The sequence below is a fragment of the Mixophyes fleayi genome, chromosome 1, assembly GCF_038048845.1.
Source record: "Mixophyes fleayi isolate aMixFle1 chromosome 1, aMixFle1.hap1, whole genome shotgun sequence".
Lineage (NCBI taxonomy): Eukaryota > Metazoa > Chordata > Amphibia > Anura > Limnodynastidae > Mixophyes > Mixophyes fleayi.
Window position 1 is genome coordinate 154,237,329 of NC_134402.1, and position 26,034 is coordinate 154,263,362.

The 26,034-nt window shown below is 39.4% G+C and overlaps 1 protein-coding gene across 2 annotated transcripts; it reads left to right on the forward strand.

The window, feature by feature from the left end:
* Nucleotides 1-3,927: 3,927 nt before the first annotated feature.
* PPM1K (protein phosphatase, Mg2+/Mn2+ dependent 1K) lies at nt 3,928-26,034 on the forward strand. Of its 2 annotated transcripts, none has more exons than XM_075201900.1 (7): nt 3,928-4,045; nt 13,971-14,493; nt 15,576-15,676; nt 21,469-21,634; nt 22,331-22,475; nt 22,975-23,109; nt 24,595-26,034. In XM_075201900.1, exons 2-7 carry the CDS (start codon nt 14,048-14,050, stop codon nt 24,724-24,726), a joined length of 1,125 nt encoding a protein of 374 aa, XP_075058001.1. In that variant the 5' UTR covers nt 3,928-4,045; nt 13,971-14,047; the 3' UTR covers nt 24,727-26,034. The 2 variants fall into 2 exon arrangements, with proteins under 2 accessions (XP_075058001.1, XP_075057993.1); XM_075201892.1 differs by lacking the exon at nt 3,928-4,045 and adding an exon at nt 11,869-11,942.

Sequence of the window (26,034 nt, forward strand, 5' to 3'; positions counted from 1 at the left end):
CTACTATTCATTCCCCTTATTTCCTGGTTGTTAATAAGACGATAATTTGCAAACTGTTACTGATGTTTCTGCTGTCTTGTTTAATAAAAATGTGTTTATACAAAATGTTGCATGTGCTATTTAATGTTGGAAACCAGTTAAAATAAATTATATATTTGTATTATTTTTTTTTACAGCCTAACTGGCTTGTAACAGTGGTTAAGGATCAATTGGTTACTTAGAGTAGACTCCTCACCTACAAACATTAGAAGCAACAGTTTTGTGAAAAAAAAAACTATATTCATGGTATCAATTTACTTGGAAGGCTCAGCCTCAGGCTACAATTATGTCACTAGTTTCTGGGGAATTGATGAGCTGCAACTTCATTAATATTATTTCAGCATACAGATAACACATCCACTTTACATCTGTTGTAAGTTGTAATGAAAACAAGTAGGATGACTATGAGGACCGCACATCCTAGTGGTTTTTTTGAAATCACATAGGCAGATTGTTGCAACCAGAATGCAGTTTATTGCATAGATGACAATACACACAGGTGGGTATACAATCATCAGACAGATTCGATTTGAAGCACAGTTCCTAGTCACTAATCCACCAACACACCAATACAGTAAAAAAAAAACAGGTTCTGTTTCCTTTTTTATTCCCACAGTGGTGGAGCTAATGGTCGACGAATTGGGGGCAGTAGCCAGCTTGTGATAGGTGGGAAAATAATAAGACTTAACCCTGAGTGTCCTCCCCTCTTGTGGTTGGGGACCATTATCCCTCTGTGGAGAAGATGTCTAGGAATCATATCCAGGGGACTAGTTTACAATGACCTTGAAAAGGTTGTTAGTATCTGCATGTGCCAGCTGTTGAACCTAGACCTATTGTCCTCCTTTATCCTTGATTAAACACTCCACCTGGCCACATTAAATAATAACTTGTCTAAAGCTAGGTACACACTACAGAAATTTCGACCAACTTTTTATGCCGAGCGATTTTACATGCGATCGATGTTCCGATCGCTCGGTCCATGGACTGCATACACACTAGCCTTGTTTAGGACGATAAAGGGAAGAGCGAACGTCCCGTTAGCGACTTTTTACAGCCATGTTGTCGTGAGCAATGACTGTAATTTCGTACTCACTGTTGTGGATCGGTCGGAAGTTTATACACACTACACAGCGGAAACGAGATTGGAACGAAAATATTAAACGGTACGACCAACCAAATGAGGCGATAATCGTCCATTTAGGCAGACTTTCGACCATCGTGTAACTGTACACACTGACCCGACTTTTGAACGAGCGGTCGTATGTCGGCTGTTTGAGCAGATTATTGGACGAAAACAGTGTAGTGTGTACCCAGCTTTACTTATAGAACAAGTAATCTAGATACGCACGGGGTACAGTAACATGTTAACCAATGCACAGGAACAATAAATGATAATAAACTGTAAGGCAGCGAGACAATGACAGTTCAGAGTACACCGAAAAGGGCAATGTGGAAATGGATCATAAGTGTCTTTATGCTTCAGTCGCATGAGTCCAAAAGTCACACAGCTTAGTTTCACAATGACAATGAAATAGTTGGATACTGGTGATATGTAAACGCAATAGAGCAAAACTCCACTTTATAATATGAAATAAATAAAGCTTTAAAGATTTACTCTTATGATCATTGTATCAATAAATGTGCATTAGAACCAGTAAAGCAAATTGTTCAGCATAAAATCTAGTAGTGACACATAAAACTGTATATGTAAACAAGTCGGGAGTTTGTAAACACAGAAGATATTTGAGATAATTGTGATCATGGTGGAGGCAGCATTTTCCATGTGCATCAGACTGTCTGCTAGATAACCCTACTTAAAGGCTAGAGCTAGGTACACACTACAGAATTTTCCACCAACTTTTTATGCCAAGCGATTTTACATGCGATCGATGTTCCGATCGCTCGGTCCATGGACTGCATACACACTAGCCTTGTTTAGGACGATAAAGGGAAGAGCGAACGTCCCTTTAGCGACTTTTTACAGCCATGATGTCGTGAGCAATGACTGTAATTTCGTACTCACTGTTGTGGATCGGTCGGAAGTTTATACACACTACACAATGGAAACGAGATTGGAACGAAAATATTGAATGGTACGACCAACCAAATGAGGCGACAATCGTCCATTTGGGCAGACTTTCGACCATCGTGTCACTGCGCACACTGACCCGACTTTTGAACGAGCGGTCATATGTCGGCTGATTTAGCTGATTATTGGACGAAAACCATGTAGCTTTAGGCTGGGTACAAACTACAGGCTTTTCAGCCGATTATCGTGCCAACCACACCATATATGGCTGTCTGTCTCTATATCGCATTAGGGTACACTGAAACAATAAATGATGGACTTTTCAAATCTCATCTTATCGTTTCATTTGATTTTTAAACCAGACTTAAATTATCGTTCAAAGATGGAATGATGTCCTTCCAATCATGCACTGTGCATGTACCCACAATCAAGATCTTTTCGGCAGATGATTATGACAGATGAAGAGCACAGATCTGAGGGTAAATCTTTTAAATCATATATAGTGTGTACACATGAACTGGCTTGCTGATCGGGACTTTTTTTTTCTTCAGTTGTTGGTAAAATTGTTACTCATATGGCATCAGGAGAAATTTTCTGTAGTGTGTGCCCAACCTAAGTTCACTCAAAACTGAAAAATCAGTTTATGTGGGATCCCATAAATTAAAAATAAATGCACCATATTACTTACCTGGGTTCCCTGATGCCTGCTGCAGTCCAAAGACACTGTTCTTGCCCTGGCCAAGGACAAAAGTCTGCCTATGTGGAAGTTAGGAGGAAATACTGTACCACTACCTGGAACTGTCCTTGCTCCTGGCAAAGTGGCCCTATCAGGGCCATCTTAACAACATTATGGGCCCCCGGGCAAAGCAGTGCACCGGGGCCCCTACATATATATATATATATATATATATATATATATAGATATATAGATATAGATGTATAGAGATACAGATATAGATATATAGAGATAGAGATAGATAGATGTACTTGCTCAGTGACCTTTGAAGGTTTTTTTTGCAGGTTTTTTCTTTTGCAGGGTTATTTATTCTAATTAAGAGCCCTGCATATGGGCCCCCCTTGCCTGTGGGGCCCCCGGGCACCTGCCCATCGTGCCCAATGGAAAAGATGGCCCTGGGCCCTATTTCATCAGGAGCAAGCAGCAGATGGATCTCAGGTAAGGAATATTCTGCATTTATTGGACACCATCCATCATCATCATCAACATTTATTTATATAGCACCAACATATTCCGTAGCGCTTTAAAATTGGGGACAAACACAGTAAACTAATAATCAAACTGGGTAACACAGACAAAGAGGTGAGAAGGCCCTGCTCGCAAGCTTACATTCTATGGGACAAAAACTGAATTTCCTCTTAATATTCCTTGCAACTTTTAGAAACCTAAATCGCTGATAACAGATAATAGAGAGTGACTTAAATTTTACATATACTGTACCTTTTCAAATGTTACAATATTATGTCCATTTTACAATGTTATTTTATAGAGCAAATGATTGTTGCGTAAAAGCTTCAGCAATTAAAATGTACTGGCCCTATAAAAAAACACCTATACATGTTTGTATATTAGGATTATAAACAGTCCTTTGGTTACACAGTACAGAAGCAGTTGACTTGTCACTTCTTGGTGTTCACAGGCTGCTTATTGACGTCTAACCCTGTGATGAATGCAAGAACTTTCCAAATGTGAGAGAGTACATAATAGCCTCGCTCTTATTGGATAAGAGACCAGCCAGTGGCACGGAGATATATGAACAACGCCTATCTTGCAGTTTCACTCTATATACAGAAGAGATGGGTGTGTTCTTGTCATGTGCTAATTTTCATGTGTCATAAAGACCCACTGCTGAACTCATGAGCACAACCTGAGCCTGCTGTCACATTACCAGTTGTGTCGTGTCCTCTCAACCCCGTCACGCCAAACAGAGTGCATGTACAAGCAGCATAGAAAGTATTAAGGTAAAGTGGAACCTCATATGTCTATAAAGACGTTCACTGATTGCTTGTTAACCCTTTAAGCGATAAAAGTTATTTTTGAATATAAAATTATGTAAATGTTTACTTAGGGCTGCAACTTTTGATTCATATTTGCAGAACTAGATAAGATTTCATATAAACCCTGAGGCTTCAAACCTATCTAAATGGTGAAGTAAAGAAAGGTTGCTCTGTAGGAGCACAGAGTGCATTTGCCCAGGCTCTACATGCATACTTTGGATGGATACATGGATGATGATATTTTACCCCAGTTTTTTGTTCTTACATGTTGATTGGCCATCTGTTCTGGAAGATCTATTGTATGCAATCATACTATATCACACTATATATAGCCATACTTTGATCAAATTTTGAGTAAGGGGGTTAGTATTTTAACTATTTCATATATGAAAGTTTCAGATTACAGCTCATATATACACATAGCAAACATCTAATACAAACGCAACACTATAAATGGCAAGAAAATACAAAGTACATTTAGGGGTGACTCAATCCCCAGAGATGTGCTGCGGAGAGTCTCTGCTACGGTTGTGAGGGCACTCAGCGACGATGTAACGTCACAGATTTTTCGTTACACCCAACAGAGGTGTGCAGGAAAAGCTGTTATGTTTGGGTACCATAGAACCAGGAAATGAGTGCAGTCGGACATCACCGTAATGTACAGCGACTCATCACGGGCAATGGAATTTCCCCCCTTACAGCCAATGGGGAAGTTTAATTTTCTGCAATGGACCGCCGTACATTATGGCAATGTCCTGCTGTGCTCATTTCCGGGTACTACGATACCCAATCCTCAGGGATTTTCTTGCACACCTATATTGGGTGCAAGGAAAAATCTGTGAGTGTCTTCATGACTGTACTGGAAGTCAGAGCTGTAACTTAAAATTTTAGCACCTGAGGCGAGAAGGACAACTCCCTAGCTCTCAATTTTAATCAAATTAGTCAAAAATAATTCATAAACTGCACCTCCCTTAAGCGTTGCACCCGAGCATTCGCCCCTCTCTCACAGACATGCTGGGGGCACTCCACAGTACTTCACAGTGAACTGAATTTACCCCATGTATATTTTTATCCTAAAACAGTTCCCAATTCAGTGTTGTTGGGTTAAAAACTGCTTTGTACTGCCACCTGTTGGCCACAATTGTTTTTTCAACTTTTTTGACTTTCCAAGATGTATTTCTTGCTGTAATTGCAGAATGATTTTTTCAAGTGTTCAGTAAACCATTTTAAATAGGGTACCTATAAATATTGCTTTTCATTAGTAGTCTGGTTATTAAGAATAACTGCATGTGTGGACAAAGATAATGTAATGTAAGATGAAGTCTAACACACCACTGAAATCCTGAAACCTGTAATTTCACAGCAGAGCCCAAGATTTTTTTTGTATTTCTTTTCTTAAAATACAGTTATTGGCTATTGGGAAAAGCAGAGGATCTAAATCTAATTAGACTTAGGGGTATATTTACTAAACTGCGGGTTTGAAAAAGTGGAGATGTTGCCTATAGCGACCAATCAGATTCTACCTATCATTTTGTAGAATGCACTAAATAAATGAAAGCTAGAATCTGATTGGTTGCTATAGGCAACATCTCCACCTTTTCAAACCCGCAGCTTGATAAATATACCCTTCAATTTAATCTCCCTCTATTTCATGTAAGCTTATTGCGATTCACTAAGAATGTAAGATCTGTCGTAGGGTGACCTGTAACTTATAGCATCAGTGATTTGATTAACACATGCTCTCTCTGCTGTCATTAGCATATCCTTTTACTGCTGCACTTTAGGAGGGACAGAGAGGTTTAGTCTTAGAGGTGCTATGGTGTATGGATGCCTCTTAAATATGAAGTGAGTAACAGAAGTACAGTTCCATATGTAAATAAATAGGGTCAAATGTGTTGGTGTTCAGATTGTATATTGTCCTATGTGTTTTAACTTGTGTATAGATAGATACTGCCATTTCTAAAGAAACAGCAAATAGAAACGATAGCAGTGGTATGTGTTGAACCAGTCCACACCCACACTGTCAGCCTATCAGGAGACAGAGCTGGAGCTACAATGAGCTCAGGCTCCATCGGATCAGCTGATTTTTGACCTTTCTGAGGTGTTCAGTTGGAGCCAGGCTGTCATGAAAAGTGGAGCCACTGATAGGAGAGATGAGTGACATTGAAAAAGAACAGAGGGAGAGAGAGGAAGAGAGAGAGAGAGCAGGAGAGGTAGACAGAAACAAACAGGAAAGTAAGAAAAGCAGAAGGGGACGAATTAGTAAAGAGAGTGAAAGGGGGAGGGCAGGAGTGGAAGAACTGATGAGAGAGGCAGAGAAACAGGAATACAAGGAGACAGAGAGTGAATTTTGAAGTGTAGGGCTAGAAAAGGTCAGCAAGGAGTATTAGGCTAGGTACACACTGGCCCGATTATAGCATGAAAAACCTCCAATCAGCCAACATACGACCGTTTGGTCAGATATCGTATCAGTGTCCACACTTTACACGATGATTGAAAATCCCAAAGTGCCGATTGTCGTTTCATTTGTTTGTTCGTACTGTTTAATAATCTCGTTCCAATTACCTGCCAATCATGTAGTGTGTACAGTCATGGCCAAAAGTTTTGAGAATGACACAAATATTATTTTTCACAAAGTCTTATGCCTCATTTTTTTTGATGGCAATTTGCATATACTCCAGAATGTCATGAAGAGTGATCAGATGAATTGCAATTAATTTCAAAGTCCCTCTTTCCCATGACATTGAACTTTATCCCAAAAACAACATTTGCAAAGCATTTCAGCCCTGCCACAAAAGGACCAGCTGGCATCAGGTCAGTGATTCTCTCGTTAACACAAGTGAGAGTATTGACGAGGACAAGGCTGGAGATCACTCTGTCATGCGGATTGATTTAGAATAACAGACTGGAAGCTTTAAAAGGAAGGTGGTGCTTGAAATCATTGTTCCTCCTTACCCATGGTTATCGGCAAGGAAACACATGCAGTCATCATTGCTTTGCAGAAAAAGAGCTTCACAGGCAAATGATATTGCTGCTAGTAAGATTGCACCTAAATCAACCATTTATTGGATCATCAAGAACTTCAAGGAGAGAGGTTCAATAGTTTGAATAAGGCTTCGGGGCACCCAAAAATGTCCAGCAAGCACCAGGACTGTCTCCTAAAGTTGAATCAGCTACAGGATCGGCCACCACCAGTGCAGAGCTTGCTCAGGAATTGCAGCAGGCAGGTGTGAGTGCATATGCATGCACAGTGAGGTGAAGACTTTTGGAGGATGGCCTGGTGTCAAGATGGCCAGCAAAGAAGCCACTTCTCTCCAGGAAAAATATCAGGGACAGACTGATATTCTGTAAAAGGTACAAGGATTGGACTGCTGAGAAATGAGGTAAAGTCATTTTCACTGATGAATCCCCTTTCAGATTGTTTGGGGCATCTGGAAAAATGCTTGTCCAGAGAAGGAAAGGTCCATCAGTCCTGTGTCATGCCAACAGAAAAGCATCCTGATACCATTCATGTGTGGGATTGCTTCTCAGCCAAGGGAGTGAGCTCTTTCACAATTTTGCCTAAGAACACAGCCATGAATAAAGAATGGTACCAAAATATCCTCTAAGAGCAACTTCTTCCAACCATCCAAAAACAGTTTGGTGATGAACAATGCCTTTCCCAGCATGATGGAGCACCTTGCCATAAGGCAAAAGTGATAACTAAGTGGCTCTGGATCAAACATCGAAATTTTGGGTTCATGGCCAGGAACTTCTCAAACCTTAATCCCAGTGAGAACTTGTGGTCAATCCTCAAGAGGCGGGTGGACAAACAAAAACCCACAAATTCTGACAAACTCCAAGCATTGATTAGGCAAGAATGGTCAGCCATCAGTCAGTATGTGGCCCAGAAGTTGATTGACAGCATGCCAGGGCGAACTGCAGAGGTTATCAAAAAGAAGGGTCTGCACTGCAAATATTGACTCTTTGCATAAAGTTAATGTAATTGTCAATAAAAGCCTTTGACAGTTATGAAATGCTTGTAATATTACTTCAGTATACAATAACAACATCTGACAAAGGTGTTGCTATGGCATACTGAAGTAAAGAATGAAGCAGCAAACTTTGTGAAAACCAATATTTGAGTCATTCTCAAAAATTTGGGCCATGACTGTAGACACTTACGACTGTCAGCCCAGAGAGAGAGTATGCAGAGTATGAGTATACCTTCCACCTGTCAGAGTGCACACAAGCCAGCTCCGGTCATCAGCGCAAAATAGACAACCTGCACCCCAGACAGCTAACAAGTGATGGATGGGACTGAAACTGTGTTGCGTTAAGAAGCAGGAGAAGCATGGCTCTGAAATGTATTTTTGTTCTTGCTAGACCTCATTATATAGCTATATATATATAGCAGAAGGTGGTGGTCCTGAGCCGAGTCAATGTGTCTCTGAACATAGAAGCATTATATCTGCTGAGAATTGTCATATGGATTTATACTGCTGGGGATTATGACATATTAAATTATTAATACGCTGGTAGCTATTGTCACTGTATCTGATAATGGAAGACCACCTAGTACAACAACAGCCACTGTCAGCTTCTCGGTCACAGCAGCAAGCCCTCCAGTAAAGCAGGCAAGAGTGAGAAAGATATATCAGAAATGTTGTCAGAGATATGTGGAGATGTTGCCTATAGCAACCAATCACAGTCTAGTTAACATTTATTTAGTGCATTCTACAAAATGACAGCTAGAATCTGATTGGTTGCTATAAGCAACATCTCCACATTTTCAAACCCACAGTTTAGTAAATATACTCCCTTGTGTCTAATTGAATCTCCCTGTGTGTCTCACAATGCAAAATTTGTAATTATATATATATGTATGGCAAAAGGTTTTTGAACACCCCTTAATTTTTAGCATGCAGTATATAATGCGTACATTATAAAACACTGTAACATTTAACACGCCATACCCCAGCCAGATCAGGCCACACCCGCAGAAACATTACGCCACCATCACATTATAACTCCATCAAGTACACCATAAGCCCCCCAGACAAATGACAATGCCCCAGAAACATCATCAGTCCCCCCAGCAGACACATCATAACACCTTCCAGAACCACAGTCCTGCACACTTACCTAAGTTGAGCTGGTGCAGAGCTGGAACTCCTCCTCCTCCTTGCTCTCCTTGCTGCTGGGACAGTGCGGATGTCACCCTCACACCCTCATTTCACAGGTGCGTGCGCCACCCGCTCTTAGGGAAATAAATAAATAATAAAAAAAGTTACCGGACTGCGGGGCCCGGCCTACCCCCTATTTAGATCCTGGTAATTTGTATCCGCGGCCTCCCTCTCTCAGCGCCTCTGGCACCTGCTACAGGGCATAAGCAAATACTCATTGATTATAATAATTTGCCGTATACCAGGTCTATGTGCTCCTAATATATCTCAAGATTTCTTTAAGCTTTATACAACTCTACATATGGGTGGAAATACTCTATCTTTCTGTACTCTTTTTTTTAAAAAAAATAAAACAAAGTAAAACTCCCATTTTACAACCAACTCTGTATCAGCCCCTACATCTACAGCATCTTATCTCTAAAAGAAAGTAAACCCTGCATAGTTCATAGGCCACTGACAGAGCTCCACTTTATCAGGACTTTACTTAATGCAAACATCTTACATTGCTCAGAGTTGATAGAAGGAATTATACTGGTCCTGGCCAGGTGAACTAGCAACTCTTTATTACTCACTTAAACAGACATTGCATAATCTAGTGGAAAGTTAATATCAACTTAAACCAGGGATATAAGAATTAATTTGCTAAGATATAGAGCAAATTTATAGTGGAACTCCTTTTCAATTACTGCAGAATTTGGATTACAAAGGGCCCACAGTCCTTACAAGTAAAAAATAGTCCATTAAAAATTATTCATATGTCCTTGTCATAGAAAATAAATGAAATGAAGAGCTAAGTTACGTTTGCTGACTTTCACATTGCTAACGGTTAGAGGGAGTCCTTGTAATGTGTTGTGGAACATAAGAGACTGATTCTTCTTTTAGAATAATATATATAGAACATAATAAAAGTGATCCCTATAAAAGTGAACATATATCAGGTCATGTACCAGTTGCGGGCTTGCCTCTCTCTGTGTTGGGGTTGGTGACATTCTCCACAAGCCACAGTTGCCAGTAACAAGTAACTAAGGAGAACACCAAAGATAAATGTTAATTGCTTGTTATTATTTTAGTGCAGATTTGCAACTTTCAGCAATATTAATAAACAACCTGAAGTCCATCTTATTGACCCAAATCTCCACTTCTAAAGTGTTCCTCAGTTCTGGTTTATACATTACTATGGACAATCTTTATTGACTTCTATATTGTCTGGTACCTCATACTTACATACATACATACATACATACATACATTGATCAGCCACAACATGGTATGTATCAGTGTAACATCCATTTGAATGCCAGGACCAAAGATTTCCCAGCTGAACATTGCCCAGAGCATCACACTGCCGACGGGGCTTGCTTTCTTCCATAGTGCATCCTGGTTCCATGTTTTCCCTAGGTAAACGACACACACACACACACACACACACACACACACACACACACACACACACACACACACACACACACACACACGGCCATCCACATGATGTAAAAGAAATGTGATTTATCAGACCAGCCCACTTTTTTCCCTTGCTCCACAATCCAGTTCTGGTGCTCATGTACCCATTGTAGGTGCTTTTGGCAGAAGATATGGGTCAGCACTGCACTCTGACCGGTAGGTTGATTGGCTGCTATTAAATTGATCCTAGTCTGTGTGTATGTTAGGGAATTTAGCCTGTAAGCTTCAATGGGGCAGGGACTGATGTGAGTGAGTTCTTTTTACAGCGCTGCGTAAATAGTGGTGCTATATAAATAGCTGCTGCTGCTGATGTCTGCGGCTGCACAGCCCCATACGCAACAAGCTGTTATGCACTGTTTTTTCCTGACACCTTTCTATCATAGCCAGCATTAACCTTTTCATCAATTTGTGCTACAGTAGCTCTTCTGTGGGATTGGACCAGACGACCAGCCTTCGCTTCCCATGTGCATCAATGACCCTTGGGTGCCCTTTCGCTGGTTGACCATCCTTGGACCACTTTTGGTAGGCACTAACCACCGCATACCAGAAACAAGACAGGTTTGGAGATGCTCTGACCCAGTTGTCTAGCCATCACAATTTGGACATTGTCAAAGTCGCTCAGATCCTTACGATTGTTCATTTTTCCTGTGCCCAACACATCAACTTTAAGTACTTACTGTTCACTTGCTGCCTTATATATCACACCCCTTTACGTGTGCCATTGTAACGAGGTAATCAATGATATTCATGTCAGTGGTTGATGGGTGTATATTATAAATATTCGGTGGCGTTTGTGTAAAACTGTAAAATTCTGATTTACAGCAGAACATCTGCCCAGATGAATGTACACGTCAATGAACAAAAAAAAACTGCATCATTTTTATAACAAATATTAATATTGTTTATCAGGATTAATATAACGACGTAGATCCGCCCTTATGACTCATTCATTGGTGCCATCCAGCACAATCCACCAATCAGCATTGGAGAAGCTGGCCTAGCCTCCAGCCTCTCCCGCTGTATTGGTGTCTGGAGGTCAGCCAGGTGTAGAGGCGGTGGCTCTGGCATCTTACCCCATTGGTTGGTTTCAGACAAGGGGCGGAGAACAGCTGCAGTATCGGACCTGTGATTGGTTGTTGCTTTGTTGATGCTTCAGTTTACCCCCACATCAGTTAGTGAGACGTCTGTGGTAGCGGTCACTGGGTATAGGGAGATCTGCTGCAATCAGCTTACAAGTAAGTCGAATATAAACCTGCCCGTGTCTGTTAACGGGCTGGGGTGACAGCGAGCCTGTAAGCCGGCCTACTGCTTACTATGTGTCCTGCTGGTGCTCGCTGGACTCTGAGCCCTTCTTACTGGTGAATGGGAGTTGTCGGCCCTCGGACACTGGAATGTCAGTGTCAGGGATATGTACACGGTAGGAGAGATCTAGTGATCTCCATATGGGAGGGAGCACCAGGTAATGTATATAGGGTAGATATACTATGCGGAGTGGGTGTGTCAGCCCTGTAGGGGAATACTGGATATCATATCCGTTATTGGAAGGGGGAGGGGCGCCGGAGGCTGGATATAAATGGTGTATTATGTGTATATCTGATGTATATATTCCACTGCTCCTTAGTGCTGGGGTTGGTGACGTCACAGTGCGGAGAGTAAAACGGTAGAATCCGGTTCTAGAACGTTCTAAGATTCTGCGTCAGTCAGTGTGTGTATATTGTGACCAGTGGTCTATACACTGTTATAGGAGATCAGTAATCAGCAACTTCCTTCCATGGTTACTGTGTTCTTTATAGAGACGAGTACTATAATGTCTGTGTACGTTATAAATCGATTCTTAATAATGGACTTGTAATCATTTATGTATCTCCCATTCTGCAACAAATGCATACACTAGCTCATCCTAGAACAACATGTAATATTCTGTGACAAGCGGATTGGTTACATTCTCAGTGACTTTCACCCACCTCTGCTCAGAATGGTCATGTTTACATCTTTTGGGGTCTACTTAGTAATGAGCAGTGATAACACTCATGTATCGCTGCAAGTCTCAGTACCGCTGCTATTTACTATGTGAACCCCCTCCCACCCCTCCACAAACTGTTTTTATAGACTGGTAGCCTAACGCAGCCAAAGAATGCTGGAAGCGAAATGCGTATGTGCTGCTAAAGTGATCAGAACTGGCGGGGATAATGCGAAGCTATTCCGGCTTTCCTGTATCCTATAGGAAGATGTGCGCTAACACCAACCTGAGATGACGTTAGTTTGCGGCGAAAAGCTATGGTTTTCGCTACTTCATAAATTGCTAACATCGCAGCCTCCATAGAGTTCTATGGGGACTGCGGTATCCTACGTAAACTAGGTTAGGTTCATCTCTGGTTTCTCATGCGTTAACACCTTCAAATATTGTCTAAATTGATGCTACGGGCATTCTGGAGAAAAACGCTATTTTCTCAGTGGTTATGGCTGCTCTCCGTTTTGTAAATAGACTCTTTAACGTAAAGTGTTTAGAAATGTAAACACTTGCATGTTATATTGTAGCTGATGCCATATTGAGGACATATGATACATTGTACTTCTGGCTAAAGTTTGGCGTGTTATGCTTTTCTTTATCACTGGGGAGCTACTTTCTGGAGTACTGTAAAATGTTTGTTTCAATATAATTACATTATCTTCTAAATAGAGTTTATGACTTGTTGATGCTCAATCTGAAGGCATTTTACTGAAACTGTCAATCATGATATAGGTATAAATCTATAGTGAATAGTTTCTGAAAGGCTAAAGAAAGCTGAGCCCAGTAAATGATAGAAAGTTATCTACATACTTTCTGGTGAAATAGTTTAGTGCTGCTAGAATTATTTTCATAAGATTCATTGGAAGGTGAGCAACAAAGTGCTAATTTACATGAAATTGATAAGACGCAATGGCCCAATGATAGTTTCAATGACCTGAACATGCTACCGATTGTTTTTCCCTTTTGGGAAAATGGTCCATATCTGACGTTCTTCTGTATTTCAGTCAGCATCTGTGTAATGCATTAGTGTTTATATCTTTATCACGTCATTCACGTAATGACTACAGAACAGTTTATAAAACGCTATGTAATGAGTTGCACTTTATGAATAAAGGTTAATTATGGCAATCTGCTTTGTTTCCAGAACAAGTCCTCTTTTCTTACTCTGTCCCTTTAACACTTCTCATATTCTATGATTCTGTGAGCTAACAATCTTTTTTTTTTTTTTTTTTCCTCTGTTCACTAAATGCAGTTTCATCTATCTGAAGACAGTAAAGTTATTGAACACCAGTACGTAATTGTTCAAACCACACCCTGTGTAGTCAAGGAATGTCAACAGCTATATTAGTTACATTTATAAGACATGGAGGGTCTCGGGTGGGGAAAGGAGCACTTCTGACATCCCGGGTCCTGCAAGATAACACCCGTATCGCTTCAACCTGCCAATGCTCCACCATCAGCCGCAGGTCTTTTTCATCCCGTTTTGACCCTGATGGAAGTGGGCGGCCTGCCACGTGGGACTCTTTTGGCATTTGGGACAATCGAATCGATGAGCCTATTCAGCTTCCGCCCAGTATTAAGTACGGCAAGCTTATTCCACACATCAATCTGTCTAAAGTTGGATGTTCCACTCAGCTAGGGAACAGGAAGGAAAACGAAGACAGGCTCAACTTTGCCAAACTCACTGAAGACATCTTGTATTTTGCTGTCTTTGATGGACATGGAGGACCTGCAGCTGCTGATTTCTGTGACCGGTTCATGGCACAGTACATCAAGTAAGTCTGCATGTCTTGGTTGCAGCCAGCAAATACTGTCTGCTTCTGTATGTAGCATAGAATTGCTGGACAGCTTTATTTTAACACTGCTATTTCTAGTTGAGCACCCATTCTAAGTCTAAGGGGCAGATTCAATTATCTGCTTAGTTCTTTAGAACAATGCAGCTGTGCGTTATTACCGTTAGTATGGTAATTTCTCTGCTGACTTTTGCTTGCAGAGCTGTGAGAAAAAAATCAGCTGAGATTTTCTGTCGAATCCTGAGCTGCATTGTTCTTCAGAACAACGCGGATAATTGAATCTGCCCATAAAGAGTATATTTATTAAGCTTCCCTCAAAGACTAGATTTTCTAGTCAATAGAATATCTTTTTAATGTGCAATTCATTTAAAAAATCGCACCATTGCACCTGAGCAATGCTCGGCTTCCAGGCCATGCTTGTTGTTAGCGGTAAGAGGTGTCTTATTGTTTGCCAACCCAGTCCTTGGACCTTGTGTGTATTTTTGAGCTCTGGCATGCTAATTGGAAGCTTCCAGTTCCAGATTTTGTAAAGAATATGAGCTAAAGTTTAAAAAGGAAAAAAAAAACAACAACAAAAATTACTTAACCTACCCCCCACGCACACACACAAAAGTTGCTTTATTTTAATAAAGCATTTTTTTCATTGTGGGTAGCCCTTCTAATGCCATCGTTAGATGGAGTTAGCAATCCAACTGCCGTCCTTGGCAAATAAGCTTTCCCATTTTTTTGCACGGGTATGTATCACAGGAGGCTACACGCCTGGATAGCATTTACTGACCGGGGGCTTTGGTAATTAGGGAGAAACCCTAAATCCTGCAAAAAAAAGATAAAAAAATCCCCATTTTGCAGGCTTTAATGCTTATCTCCCTCTAATATATAGACTTCTAAATCTGTCTACATATTTTAAATTCTCTTTCCAGCACAACATGGTTTTGCCAAGGGACAAAATTGCACTTTCCAGACAGATGTACTCCAAACCCTATAAATACGCTCCATAGTGTCTTGGTTTTATTGGAATGTTTTCACCAGATAATTTGGACTTATTATGCAATTTTTACCCACAGGACGTTGCTTACACAGGAACAAGATATGGAAAAAGTGTTGACCAAAGCTTTTCTAGAAATTGATAGAGCATTTGCGAGAGAAGCTCATCTATCTGTTGATGGTAGGTCCTGTAATTAGTTTTTACTGACTGTCTTTAGTGGACTCAGGATTAAATAGTACATCACAAAACCACAACCATTCGTAGAGGAAATAGAAATAGAGGAATTGATGGCAGATTAGGAGACAAGTCTGTCTTAAAGTATTATCATAAGTACATTGTCAGTATGGTTCTATGTTTATCACAGGTATTGTTTTATTTCTTAGATATGCAGCGTTACAGAAGTCATGTGATGTTATTATAAGATTGGTTTATCTGGTATAAAAAGTCAGTTCAGTTTGTTAATTTGGAGACCTATAACATTAAGGATAGTGACTACTTCTGGGACTATCAGTGTTCCTGAGTTCTATACCTCTGGCCAGCTCTGGCTATAGTCAAGTATAACTGCATTCCAACAACTCAATGTATTTCATTTTTTTCAGCTGGAACCATATACTGAATTCCGCTGTTTACTTAGGACAATTCTCCATATTATTGTACTTTGATTCCACACCTTATTTTTCCATGGTAAAAAAATTGCAGTATAAACCGTTTAATAGACTACCACAATGTAGCTGTTTCTACTGTTTGGTCATATATATATTGTCCCACCTTTAAGGTTACCATGTAACATATAGTGTAACACTATGGAATGCTTTTTAATGATCTAACCTCTGCCCATGATGCATTGTGTTACATGTGTGGATATGTGTCTAACCAACTTTACCTCAACAAACCTGGGTAATGACTGGGTCACTTTTTAATAATACATTAACAGAAGGCATAGGGAATTAAATGTGTTGTGGCTGAATTTAATTTTCACGCCTGCTTACAGGGATAATGATGTTAAACTGATAGTTGCTAATTACATCATGCTTAGCCAATAATATTAGTTCATGTTGCAACATGAATAGAATTTAAGTATTGTACTTAAATGTAAGATTTATTTTTTTCTCTGTATAGTTGATTGAAGCTACTGAGGTGGCTAATTTCATTGGCTCTAAAATACATTGTGCAAAATCCCCCTCCTGGCTTACTGGATTTTAGTTTTAGTAATACATTTTTATTTATTTTTTTACGCTGATTTACTGAAAATCTGCATCCCTTGTCACAATAGGTTGGTTACCAGATTCACTCGCAAACTCACAAGACACTGCAGGCCGGAAGGAGTTATTTAACCTTGTAGTTGATTGGAGATTATGAACCCTTTATTTATTTTTTGCCCCAAACTAAATGACTGCAGTTTAGTTGATAAAGTGTAGCTTCCCAAATGTAGCACAAGTTTTTGTAGAACAGCGACCAGTTAATTTTACTTCATACAATAATTAGTGTGTTCCTTTCCTGCTTCTTACATGTAGAAACATGTTATGAGTATATTCTAAAACACAGCAACCTGTTAAAATTGCCTTGTATTGGTAAAGTGTGGCCTTATGTGTAATTATCTGTTATACCGCCTACAGTGACCCATTTTACTATAATACAGCTCAAACGTAGCTTCTAAAATCCGTTCTCAATGCAATGTTTTCCAACATGGTGCATTGTGTAGTGCCTCTTTAATTTTCATGTAATGCGTGGCTACATGTCACCCGATACTGACTATTGATAGAAAAATCTATATAACTGAATTATTCATTTGGCGAGTGAGAATGGTTTCTAGGAAGAAAGCGGTGCACTCTGTTCGCTTAGTCAGGCAACAGGCTCCTAAGTGATAGTGACCACCGTTCAGTCATTTGTTCAATGTATTTCAGAGCCACTACTAGGAACAAGTTAATAGCCAGTGACATAGTCTTGTTTTTCATTGGTAAATAATACATCATGCCAACTATTTTTATCTTTTCATAACTGAAATGTTTAGCTTGCAACACCAAAGAAGCAAAAAAAGCTGTACCTTTTTCCTTGAAAAAGGAAATACTGTTTTTTATCTCGATGTTTTATGTCCCCACAAATCTAAAGAGGAATTTATTTAATTAACATGTTTATGGTATCCATTTAAATAGCATTTTGGCACATTTTATGTGCTCTTTTGTTCTCTATTCAGCACCTAATGATAATCCCAAAAATCAGTTTACAGCAGCTTATCTCAATAAGCCCTGTTCTGTTGTATTTATTCCTGCATAGTGCGTTCAATTTATATTTGTGTGGTATTCTGTTACTTGCAACTTTTTTTTAACATCTTGGTGTTGCAGGCTTGTTTTGTCTGACAAACCCCCTGGGTGAATTTCCTATTTGCCTCTGTGTGCGTGTTATTTGTGACAGACTGCACGTGGTGAGCAGCTCTAGACTTGGAGGCCCCGGACGTTATAATGCTGGGCTTCAGTGGAAAGGGAGATCTCCTAAATTTTGTCCCAGGTGAAGGAGTCCAGCGGTTCCTAGCCTGGACTACAGGAAAGTCCCAACATCCACTTTGTCACATTAGTTGAGATGAACATGAAGTAAAAAAAAATGTCCAGTGAGTGTTAAGATATCTTGAAAGATCTCAGTTTTCTTTTTGTTTGTTTTTTATTTTGTTTTTAGTGCTGTTGAAAGACAGAAAATTGCAGACTATAATTTGTGTATAGCTATATTTTTTTCCTCTACATAGCACCGATTTAGGCACACTTGAAACAACTTACCACTGTCATGATTTGGCAAACACCTCCTAGATTTTGGAACAAAGTAGGTGTTTAAAGACTATACATGCATATGTTTATGTGTAATACAGAGCATACATTTGTCTGGAACACCAGAAGTTAATCATTGTACTTTTACATTTGTTGGCCCACCTACACATTTAAATTGTTTTATTATCCAATGTGAGTTCACTTTGATTCTCCATGCTTTGTGTGTAACCTAAGTTTCTCAAATGCAGTATGTCCCTGGAAATGGTTACATCAGTGAACTATTTACTACCTAGAAAAGTGTTCCAAAATCTAGGAATCTCACCTAAGCCATGTTAACATAGAATGCTTTATTTTCTTTGTCTCCAACTAATACATCATAACTTTACATTTAAAGCAGGTTTTTCTTCTACTGTATTATACAAACATAACCTCTCCTGAAGCTTGGTTGTCAATAAGCCCATGGAAGTTTCTCAAGGTCTGATATTGATCTAAAAGCACTACTTATGTGTTTGCTGCTTTCTTCTATAAACAATGAATATGCCCTGGTCTTTGAAGCCAGTTAAACCTGTTTTGGACTAGTTCCTTTTGCCCTTGTAGCCTTCATAGGTTACCATGTTCCTAGGATGATGCAATATGCTCTTAAGACCTTTAAGGGAAACTCTGTAACTGCTCAGTTTAGCTTACTGTTCCATTTAATGCACACAGGCAGTGCTCCCTGCACATGATCAGCTGCTTCTAATATTTACAAACTAAAATGACCATGTTTTCAGCATAAGTAAACGTTCAAGCCGAACTTCCGGATCTGATGGAGCCATTTTGGCGCAGTCAGACAACTGCATATTTGGTCGTCCTCTGAACACATGTACCATTTGTTCTATTCAGCATATGATGGCTCCCTATCAGATGTAGATTGGGATTGGCGTCCTTTTGTGCCCATACATGTGGCAATTTGCGGCTAATTAGGTCTAAAACAGCTTAAATGTCCAAAATGCAGTGTATATGGTTTACAAAGCAGAAATTGTCTCTATTTGTGCAAGTGTACCTAGATTTCCACTGAGGCTCGGAAGGGGTAGAAGGAGACAAATGATTACATTTTTGTTGGGGCAGAGGGGAGCATTTGGACGTTCCTTGAGAGTAGGTACATCTGTGCTCTTAGTTTTGTGGAGTAGTTTGCAGAAACAAGATTCATTTTATGGAATGAGATTACTGTAATGTAATAAAGGGGATGGGGTGTGCACATTTTTAGGGGAGTACCTTGCAGTGTTGAAGGGCGCAAAGCTATTTCCATTCTGCAGTCTTTGGGTCTTGTCCCATACCTTAAATGGGACCTACTTTATCCCTCCATGTTCTACGTGGAAAAGTGTATTGCTGGGCGCACTTCACGTATTAAAGAGCTCCATGCACACGAAATGACCACGTTATAACAGCAGCTCTGATATTCCCTCCCATGATTAAATTATACCATATATGAGTAGTATTTTAGGTGCAAAATGGAAAAGTTCAATTGGATGAAACGGCTGGTTCTAAAGTGGAAGAAGGTTGGACTTTGATGGGAAATTATTCCTTTTTCAAACCGTGCCCCTAGAGTAGTTTCCTTTACTTCTTTTTGAGCGGAGCCACCTCCAAAGCGCAGCATATAAGTGTGCACTTGGATGTGTGCCGGGCAGACAATCTAGGTACGCTGGTGCAGATTCGGGGCAGTTGGGGTTCACTTAGTGCTGACGTTCAGTACATCTTTCTCCACTGCTAACCCCTCTACCATGTCTATTTGTATACGAGCAATTGTTTCTGTACATCATGGTAAATCCAGCAACAATTTTCAGTAAACATCAGGGGGAGCTGAAAAATATGGCCTGCAGTGTATCCATTTATTATGTTCATTTAACTACATTTTTCTAAATTTCAATCTTATTGCCAGCTTCAGTGTCAGTAATAATACCTGCTTTAAAACATACTTTTGTGAGCTTACACAACTCAAGCTATTAAATGTGAATCATTTGCTGTCTGTGACACCTTTCAGTGTACAACATGGCACAATACATGCATCAGCAGATAAGTTGTCAGCTGTTTGGAGGAGACAAAACTATGTAGTGTTGTCATTAGTATATCAATATGGAGTAGTTTTTAATTCATAGATCCGTTTCTGTTCTTAAAATAGTATTTGCAGAAAACTATATTTCAATGTAAAAAGAAATAAGATGTCGCCACTCAATATACTTTTTCTGTTGCAACTCACAAGCTATTCTTTATTGTGATAATATTTGCATTTAAAAGTACCAGAAATTCATACAATTAGTTAACTTATAACTTCAACAAGCTGTGATGTTAATGCCTGTGACAAGAATGAGAGCTGCTACATAGAAGAATAAAAAAACAAGTTATTCAGCCTTCGACATCTTGGGACATTCACTAATGTGTGTGTGTTAGAATTCACACACCATTAAGTTAATTTACCTTGTATGTAACGCTGTTGCCTACATTACTGCAGGACTTCATTAGTAGTAGATGCTGAAAGGCTCATCTTCTGTTATGATTGCTTACAGAGAGTCCCCTTAAATATCCATAGCAACTGAATATTTTACATGTTATTAGCTGCTCTTTTATATGTAGAGCAATTTATTTTTTAATTTTGGTTGTTGTTTTTAATTCATACTTGCTAACTTCTGAGATCTCCCCTCCGGAATGGGAGACCACGCTCTCGAATATTGGGGGCGTGGTCACATGAATTGCATTGTTAGGCCCCGCCCCTCAGCACAATGCCACGATTCGTTGTAGCTAAGCCCCACCCTCACCCACTTTACTAATGAAGTGGGCAGGATGCAGGACATACCGGGAGAGTTGGCAAATATGTTTTAGTTGCCATAAATTTTTTCAGTTGTAGCAATTATCTTGTTTTCAATTAACCTTTTGCCCTGAGACCTTTTATCATCCTGAGATAAACACCTCTCTGGACGTTTTAAATGTACAGATATGTCCTATTGTCTGTAGTATTTCAGTACAATCCTGTACCATGCCACATAGACCAGGCTGGTGTTTACGAAGCATGTATTGAGCCATGTTGTTTTGGGTTATCCAGTTTCATTCTGCATGCTGCTTCTTATTCCATTTCTACTGACACATAAAGTTAGGTAAACAAAGATAATTATTTTATGAAGGCATTGTGTTTTTCTTACATTTAGCCTATTATTAATATACTCTTTCTTATGGCATTTTTAGCAGCTGTTTTGAACGCTGGGACCACTGCAACAGTAGCCTTGTTGCGAGATGGCATTGAGCTAGTTGTGGCTAGTGCTGGTGACAGTCGAGCATTGTTGTGTCGGAAAGGAAAGCCTCTTAAGCTCACAATTGATCATACACCTGAACGGAAAGAGGAAAGACAAAGGTATAGTATTTAGTTGTTTGTTTCTGTGTGTGATCTAGTGACGGGGCGTGTGAACAGTTACAGATCCAGGACACTTAAGGGCAAGCTATTAAGTATACTGGTAGGTTGCTCGCTTGTCTTCACCAAAGAACTGCTTTTGAATCAAAGATGGGACAATTCTGTTTTGTTTAGCAGGATCAACACACCTGTGTTATTGTAAATAATAATAGAAACGTAAACACCCAACATCTAGAGTGTATAATCTCAACAAATGTTCTTTAATTCATATAAATCACTTTACAAAGAGTTTTGGTTATCTTTTTTGGGGATATTAGATAGATATTGTATCAGTTCTATCTTTCAGACTCCCATTGTAAAGTAAGAGCACTGATATTGCATTCACTGCGGTATCCACAGTCTTGCACGGTTGTACATTTTGTAAAGTTAACAATAATACAGGTGTTGATCTCGCTGAACATAACCGTCCACTCCCATCTCTGGTTTAAAAGCAATTGCTTGGTGAAGCCAAGCAAAATAACCTACCATTTTAGTTCTACCTAGTACAATTGTCCCGACGTACTCAGAATCATTTGAGGCACTACATATGTCTGTGTACCATGTACACACTATACAGTATACTAAGACATGCATTCTGTGTGTGGCATGAATTCTTGTTAATCACATGCAGTAACTTGTATTGATGTTATCTGTTCTCAGGATCAGGGAAAGTGGTGGCTTTGTTGCTTGGAACAGCTTGGGGCAGCCCCATGTGAATGGCAGACTTGCAATGACTAGAAGCATAGGAGACTTGGATCTTAAATCAATGGGAGTGATAGCGGAGCCCGAAACTAAGAGAGTTAAGGTGAGCATTATTCCACTTTATTTTTGTTTTCTTTCCCCATTTTCACTTCTTGTTCAACTTTACATTAATTTCCAGTTAACTCTCTTTAACACTCTTTAAAAACAGTTACTTGATTGTTTTCATGTTATTTTACTTGGTAAATCGACTTAAAATCCCAGGGTTAATTGACTGCATTTTCCCCCTCTTTTTACACTCCAGCCCAGTGAGTGGAATCTTCCCTGTGGGAGTTAATAACTAATATAGCCTTGATGTTTTATTGAAGAAGGGCTTGTCCAACTTTGGACATTGCATGCTATTTAAGGACAGCCCCAAAGTTACCCCTTCAGAGATCCTCATGGTTGCTTGATCGTAGACTTGCATAGCCAGTGTGTGTGTGTGTTTGTGTGTGTGTGTGTGTGTGTGTGTGTGTGCACAATTAACTAGTGTAAATATAGTTTAAAAAAAAACAAGTACCTGAATTCATATTAAGTTTAATCTGTCATTAATCTTTAATTTATAGCTACATCATGCTGATGATGGCTTCTTAGTATTAACTACTGACGGCATTAACTTCATAGTAAACAGTCAAGAAATCTGTGACATCATCAACCAGTGCCATGATCCCAGTGAGGCAGCTCAAGTCCTTACTGAACAGGTAAGAACTGTACAACTTGATTTAGTACCTCAGTTCAATATATTCAGGAAAAGAGAAATGCAGTTATTGCATTTCTAGGGTGTTGGGAAACTGTTTTTAAAAAAAACATTATTATATCACAATAATACACTAAAAGACTAAATGGATCAAAGACTTGGATGTAATTTTATCAAACCTAAAAAGGAAAAGTGGATGTGTTGTCAATAGTAACCAGTCAGATACTAGCCATCATTTATCTAGCATAGTCTGATTGGTTACTATTGGCAACACCTGCACTTTCCCTTTTTAGAAGTTTTGATTATCTGAAGGTTTGGTCTTTATCTGCCATCTCCATTTTTATTATTATTATCGTAGATTTGTAAGGCGCCACAGTGCTCCACAGTACATACATAAAACAGGGACATACAAGGTAGACAAAATAAATGCAAACATGAAAACAAAGGGTATGAAGGACCCCTGCTCATTAGAGAGCTTATATTCTTTGTGGAAGAGGGCCCAGCTGAAACAAGATGAGCAAGTGTGGCTCAGAGTGGAGATTGGGATAGTTGTGAGGATACATTAGTGTGAATAGTGTTATCGAGGATAAGGTTACCTATAAAAACAAATGGGTTTTCAAAGATTATCTAAAGATTTGAAGTCTGTGGGAAAGTCTGCTTGAGCGTGGTAGGGAATTCCGTAAGTGGGGTATATTTTGTTATACTTTGTCCCTACTGTGGACCTCCTCTTTGATGCATACTTGGAGCTCATTGTCTTTTACCAATGCACCTAAATGGTCCACCCTGTGCACATAAACGTGCACACCTATGTTCCACTCTCAGAAGGCACCTCGGCAAACTACAGGCGTGTGAAGAGGTTGAACAAGTGTAAACAAATAATAAAAAGCTCACCTTTCCACCACTTTAGAACCATTCCTTTCATTAAATAACACTTTTTTCAATTTTTCTCCTAAAATACTGCTTGGTTTAGTTTAATTTGGCTTAAAGTAATTGAGAGTGTGTGTGTGGGGGTGGGGGGGGGGATTGGGACAGTCTGTATTGCATGTGGCACTTTTGTGTTTTGAAGCTTTGTTTTATATTTGCGCATAGTGTGCCTAGAAATGTGCCTAATTGTGTCCCATTAAAAGCATTAGGGCAAGCACCAATCTACGCCAACTTGGAGCAGCTGGTTCAAAAATAATATCCTTTTGCGGAGTAGAAAGGGACATGTAACCTTACTCGTCAAAATTAAATCAAGTTTGTGTACTGCTTTGCCAAAACTACTCTACTTGGCAAGAATGCCCTGACTCCACCCAAATTCTCCCTATGGCCAATGTAATCTTCTCCATGAACATCACCATCTTGCTTTGTAAACCTACTTACTAGTCACACTTGTGCACATTAAAGCTTCCTAATGCAAGTCCTGTATGTTTATTCAACTTTAGCAAATAATTATATAAATAAAATGTGAGTCACAGTGCTTTGGTAACCCTGCATTTGTAACTTTCAGGCTATCCAGTATGGTACAGAAGATAACAGCACAGCCATCATTGTCCCCTTTGGAGCCTGGGGAAAGCACAAGAGTTCTGAAGTCAGTTTTTCTTTCAGCCGCGGCTTTGCATCAAGCGGGAGATGGGCATGATCGGGTTCTTCTCTGCGTTTATTGATTATAAGGCACAAAACCGTCCATCTTCATGCACTGTACAAAGTCATTTTCTCATCACCAAATCAATTAACAGTTCTCATTTCCTAGCACAGAGAATGCTATCTGTTCTGTATATGTTATGTTGGGGCGGAAAAAAGGACCTATAGACAATGGATACTTTGGTTAAACCTGAACATTTTAAATATACTGTTGTACATAAGATTATTATTTTGGTGGATTGTTACATCAATGGTTTTGTAGTTTGAACCTGGCTGTTTTGTTGCTTCTTTTCAAACTTGTGGTATGTCTGATTTACATGAACAACATAGTAGGGCACTTTATTGTTCCTTTTGCACTGCAGTAGTGAAGCGTTTTGCCAGCAATTTCTGTTACACTAAATGTGTAGTGTTTTATATTTATAAAATATGAGGCTTATTGCATAACTTTAAAAATGTTACATTGTGTAATTTTATGAAGGCTTGTAAAGGGTATCTTAACAAATTATTTTAAAATGCCCATTTTCGAAAAAATGTGAATAGTAGCAGGACGGGCTATCTTCCCTTCCCCCGCACCCTGTTTTACGTTGCCATTTTTAATAATTGTTCAGAATTTTCACTTGTGTAAATATGACTATAGCTTGTAAGATAAAACCGTATGTGTAAAAATGTCACTAGACCAAATAGGGTATTTATACAATGGGATATTTTCATTGCAAACTGCATCCAAGTTGATTTGTGCAAATTAATTATTAAAGAGGCCCTGTTCTGAATCGCTGTTAGAACTAAAACTAGTGCTGGTAAAACTGTATTTCCCAACATATGCTTGTGTGCCAGCTGCATACAGGGTTACTTGAACCGGCCTCTAATGCCTCTTCATATTTGGGGAGCTTGGTAAATGTTAAAGGGTTGATAGTAGCTCTCTCGTTATGGAAGTCTGTGGCAAGAGAATTGCAGGTAGATTGGACAAGTCAGCCAATTTTTACTGAACGCTGAAGAAATACCCATGCTGCATGCCTATATTGTAGTTGGGTCAAGTCCAGTTGTTGCTGAACAGACCTGCAGCATCCATCTGAGCTAATTCTGTGTGTGTCTCTCCTATAACCATGTCCTGGCAACCCCTTACCAGTACAGTATTCTGATCCTATATCATATGTACTACTCCTAATACTGGTCACAACACAAAGTAACTGCTCCGCATACAAGTAATTTAATTGCTATTTTTTTTTTTATTATGGCATGTAATGTACATAACTGGTTTGTGTATATATTGATTTTGTAATTAATAAATAAAGGAATATGGGATTTG